General features: G+C 38.2%; 2 protein-coding genes across 12 annotated transcripts in view; one reads left to right on the top strand and one right to left on the bottom strand.

The window, feature by feature from the left end:
* LOC116842157 (solute carrier family 2, facilitated glucose transporter member 1-like) overlaps window positions 1-5,000 on the top strand; it is a 42,516-nt gene that overhangs the window by 19,894 nt on the left and 17,622 nt on the right. Inside the window, exon 1 of one of the 11 annotated variants that reach the window (XM_032810941.1) lies at window positions 714-1,547. The exons of 9 other annotated variants lie outside the window; for them this stretch is intronic. Coding sequence is in view for 1 of the 2 variants with exons in the window: in XM_032810940.1 (XP_032666831.1) it covers window positions 1,536-1,547 (12 nt within the window). In the remaining variant the exon portion in view is untranslated. Of the gene's footprint in view, window positions 1-713; window positions 1,548-5,000 lie in introns of those variants that run through there. One more of the 11 variants, XM_032810940.1, reaches the window with a different exon arrangement.
* On the bottom strand, window positions 3,916-4,994 carry LOC116842158. The gene is made up of 2 exons (XM_032810948.1): window positions 4,637-4,994; window positions 3,916-4,530 (listed from the first exon to the last, which is right to left on the bottom strand). The coding sequence occupies exons 1-2, from the start codon at window positions 4,721-4,723 to the stop codon at window positions 4,006-4,008; spliced, it is 612 nt and encodes a 203-aa protein (XP_032666839.1). The 5' UTR covers window positions 4,724-4,994; the 3' UTR covers window positions 3,916-4,005.

Raw genomic sequence — 5,000 nt, 5'->3', positions numbered from 1 at the left:
CTTTTCCTCTTTCTTTCCCTCAGCAGACATATTGCTGTAAATTCTTCTTTACATATTGCAACTGTGATTTAATCCTAAAATGACAAGATAGAGTCACATATGACCCCAACATTTTTTAAGTTTGTCTTTTCCTTCTGCATATTAAAATTTGTATCAAGATGAATTAACAGCAATTTAACAAGAACATCCTTTTTTATTGTTAAAAATTTTACTTTTCAGTGTAGTACCTTACTTTCAGTGTAATATGCAAATACATAACAATAAAGTTTCAAAGGATTGCATTGAAAAATATATACCAAATGAGGTTGAATTTTCTTGTTGCTGAAAGGTTGTCTATTTCTCATATTTACTCACGAGATAACCGCGTCTGATTTCGTGAATGACGATTCGTTATGTGAAACGAGTGCGTGTCCGGTGCAAAACGGGTCTTCGACTTTTCTGGCGCGGAGTACACGAACTCGCTAAAGCTGCACTACAGTCAATTGTAAAATTGACGCTGCCAATGTGACTCGAACGTCTGTCATTAACGGCTCGCGTCCGGTATCATCATGCGTGTGTATGCTCCGTATGCGCGTTTGTACGCAACCCGCCAGAACGCGTTCTCGCGCGAGCAAGAAGCTCGATAGAGCATGAGCGGAGGTGCGAAGGTTGAAAGGTGTTTGTCGTGTGCGTCAGCTATTTTTCTCGAGACGATCAAGTGTAGTGTTTACTTGTTCCAGCTCCGATACACTCCGGCCGACATCAATGCTCTACGTTGTCGCGGTCTGCTTTTCCGCGTGTTCACGCGCGCTATTCGTACATTTGTTGTCACGCGATATTCGCGTCGATTTGTCGCGCAAATCATTCTCTATTTTCCGTAACGCGATATTCCAACTGGGATTATTTTGCTAGCGGATAATCTCGTTTACGACGCGATGCGCGGTCTCCTTGCTCTTGTGCTTGATAAATTGAATGCTTTTTAAATTGAAAGAATGAAAAACGAAGGAAAGGTAAAGGCGCGTTGTAATCTGTACGTGTAAAACACACAATTCTGCAAACTCGCAGAAACTGGCTTTCGCGCCGCGGAAGGCGCGCTATCGAAAGAAGTCGCCGCGCCTTTCGCGTCTCCGAGAGATTCGCTTTTTTTTTTGAGGAACAGTCTTTCCCGACGGAAGGGATGCGTGGGACGGTGAAAGGTTTTACAGGATCCAGCTGGCCGCACTGGTTGTCCAATCATGTGTCGACGGTCCAGATGGTAGGGAGACCTACACGCGGTAGAGGAGAGCGGGGCGTTTTGAAAATCGGCTCGGTTAGCCGCACAGCTTAGGAATATCATCGCGACAGTCGTACGCGTTCACGACCGTGACACGCAAGTCGGTTACGAGGTCGTTGTCTCCGGAAGTTCGGATTTTCGGCGATACCGCCTCCGTCGCAGAGTTGGTATATCGCAAGAGGGAGGAGAGGGAAGAATTATAGGAAAAAAGTGTCGTGAGGGATAAAGAGACGGAGAAATACGACGTATCTATCCACATCTTTCATCTTGGCGACGTGGAAACATGAAGCTTAAGGTAAAAATCTCGATTCACGGTGCTCTTCTTTCTTTTTCTTTTTGTCTTTGTACGTAGTACATGTCTCGTGACGAATGAGGAAAATTTCGCGGTTAATTCTGCCGCGAATTCGGGACGGATCTTTCTTTATATCTCTTATCATGGTTTCTCAAGTTCCGACAGTGTACACTTATTATCAAAAGGAAAAAAAGAAAAGAAATCTAGTTTCGAATAAAAAAAAAAATCTGTTAAAATCTCGCTCATTATTAAGTAATCGAAGATTACAGTTCTGATGTATAACAAGTAATTTGCCAAATACTCTAAAGCTCGGCTTTGTTGAAAAAAAAAAATCGACAAGTCCAAACCTGGCCAAGGAGGACTGCTGTCTGTTTGTCAAGTGCGAATATATACAGTCGTAAACACGCTTTGTATCAAAATCCCGCTAAAGGTTAATCTCCGAATGGAGAAGTGAAATCGATCTGGCAGAAACGCGTAGTTCAGGTCCGAGAAAGGGAAAGTTGAGTGAAAAATGTGCGCGCAGAAACCAATTCGATGTTAAGATCCAAAGATCCGAAAGCGACAATTGCCGACCTCGCAATTAAACGAAATAAAACGAAAATTCTGCAGCTTTTTTATTTTAAAATCACGGGCCCACGCGTGAGACTGTTTGCGAATATAACCGGTTGTGCATCTAAAAATATGTCTAAATAGGCGCCTGAGAAAAATAAAGCGTGTCCTAGACGTAATCGCTTATAATATCGGTGACTAAAAAAAACACTCGGTAGCTCAGTTCGACGCACTCTGTATATGTCGGGGTCAAATGGGTCCAGTCAAATATATCGATCGTACCGGTTCACCAGCTGACACTCTCTTCGCTCCTCGCGAATAATCCGTCAAGTTCTAAACCACTTCTTACCCCATTTACCTTTTCACGCGCTTGGCGCTTGGAACGCGGAGGACGTATGTCCCCGCTTTAGTGAAGAGATAAAACGCGACATACGAACAGAGAGTGTAATTAAAGGAAGCGAAAAGACCTCTTAATTCAGAGCAGCTAATGTTTACACACACACACGTCGTTTGTCAAATATTTGCGCAGCGCATATACACGCCGCTTAATGTCGCGATCATTGTTCTTCCGCGCAAATCTCCACAGTTCGAAGAGTCGTAGAGAATTTCGTTCGTTTTCGATATTTTGCAGATGAGATAATAGATATAAAATTAACTGATAGATAAAAATGCAAAATAGAAAAAAGTAAAATATTAAAATAAAATATAATAGTATAATAAAACATATAAAAATATAATATATAATAAAAATAGTTTTGCTTTTGAATATACAGAGAAAAATATCATTTTACTGCCATAAGAAAAGCGATTACTCAGTTTACTTTCCTTTTTTAAAATACAATATTGTGATATATACATTTTCTGAATTAGATATAGTTATATAGATATTAAGAGAGAAATATATCTCGCGATATAAATACAAATATAAATTTCAGGTTAATAACTACACTCAGATACTATGAAAAAATCTAGATACATTTAAAATACTTTACTTTTTATCTTTTTGCACATTTTATCAGAATTTAAGTAGATGTTGGTCAGATTATTTTACATGGAAAAGACTTAAGATACATCAGGAAAACTATCCGTTCGTCCCGCTTTTCAAATCGTTTGTACCCTCTCAAAGTGTTCGGAAGTATAGCATTTTCAAAGTTTGTCAAATTACATATTAATCCTTTGACAAACTTTGAAAATACTGTTCTTTCCAACTTTTTGAAGTATAAACGATTTGAAGGAAGGTGCAAATATGTACAAACAATGTTTTTTTCGAATGGCGTTGGCCATTTCGAAATATCTCAAAAAATGACGTAGATATATTTTGAAAATCTTGTACATTCAAGAGGTACAAATGATGCTCTTTCGAATGGCGTTGGCCATTTTTGGATATCTTATACTTGCGCTTGCTGGTTATTTTTTAAGTCCCTCTTTTTTTATCTTTTAAGATACAAACAAAACGGAAAATGGGTACAAACAGGTACAAACGAACTACGATTATTTGGTAATTATGCAGTATAGGAGACCCACCTCCGATGACCTTGACCTTGATATATATTATCAAGGACACCCTCCTGAGTAACCTTTAGAAGGTTTTAGCCGTCGCTCGTTATTCGTTAAAAAGTTATTAACAAAAGAAGTTCCATAAATAGAACGTAATTTTTGGACACCGTATATACAAAAACATCGAATTTGTAAGCTAGGAAGATGCCTACTACACGCCCTGTCGGGCGGGCGAGCGCACAGGCGTCCAAGCAGTGTGTGTGTGTGTGTGTCAGTGTGTGTCAGTGTGTGTGTGTGTGTGTAGGTGCGTATACAACTGAACGTAACACTTTGTTTCAACAAATATAACATAAGGAGAGATTTTTTTTATAAAGGTATTATCCAAGAATAATGTTATTTATTAATTACATTATATTTAATCTTCCATCGGATATAACGAGGCCATAATTTCGAAGAACTTATCAATACGTTGGTGATATTCATATTTCCGCTTGAAAACAAATTCTGCTATGTAATACATATAGTGTTTTTCTCGAATACCATATCTGGGAATTCCACCTCGCATATCACGCCACAAACGTTCGATATTTTGTGTATATACTCCTGTTTGTGGATCTACAAAATTCTCTTTATGGTTTACTTTATTATGAATATAACTATAATTACATAACGAATTGTATGCTCGCCAACAGTCACTATGTATAATATTGCCTGGTGCAATACGATGACGAATTATCGGAATCAACACGTCAGACGATCGTTGATTAACAGGTAGAATAAATAAACGGCCTGTGTCTCGTTCAATAGCACCAAATAACCATTGACTTATAATGCGTCCGCGATGATATTTCCGTCTGCCAAATTTAGCCTCATCAATTTCTACAATTATGTTTGGACCACCTAGTTGTTTCTCACCATTTGATATCCATTGTGCTAGAAGCTGTGTATAGATGTGTGTGTATATGTATATGTATACATGGCGTATGTATATTTATTTCTTTATCTATGTATGTGTGTAATAATAATAATGAAGTTGAAAAATGTACCTCGCGACAAAAATTTATCCAATCAACAGCTGTGTGAGATGAAATTGACAATTCTGCTTGCAAGAACAGTTGACATGGAGAAGTCATCAACGTAAAGTAACAAATTAAGCGACATATGTCGGGTAAATTTAATGTAGCACAAGCAAACCATGTTTTTGTTAAAGCACTTATTTTAAAATTATATGTTTGTCGCCTCCGTTTCCTTCCACGAATTTGTTTGTAATATTTTCCGGTACAGTGAAGAATAAAGGATTCCGATTGCTGCGTATCCAAATGTATGACTGTATTGCAATGTGGGCACTTTACTTTATCTCGAATGACTTTTTTTTCAGCCAGATATTTAACAAGTTCACCATAATTATGT

The sequence above is a fragment of the Odontomachus brunneus genome, unplaced genomic scaffold (assembly GCF_010583005.1).
Source record: "Odontomachus brunneus isolate Ranch 3 - 2012 unplaced genomic scaffold, Obru_v1 Obru_scaffold_022, whole genome shotgun sequence".
Classification (NCBI taxonomy): Eukaryota; Metazoa; Arthropoda; class Insecta; order Hymenoptera; family Formicidae; genus Odontomachus; species Odontomachus brunneus.
This window is presented reverse-complemented; position numbering and strand designations above follow the sequence as displayed.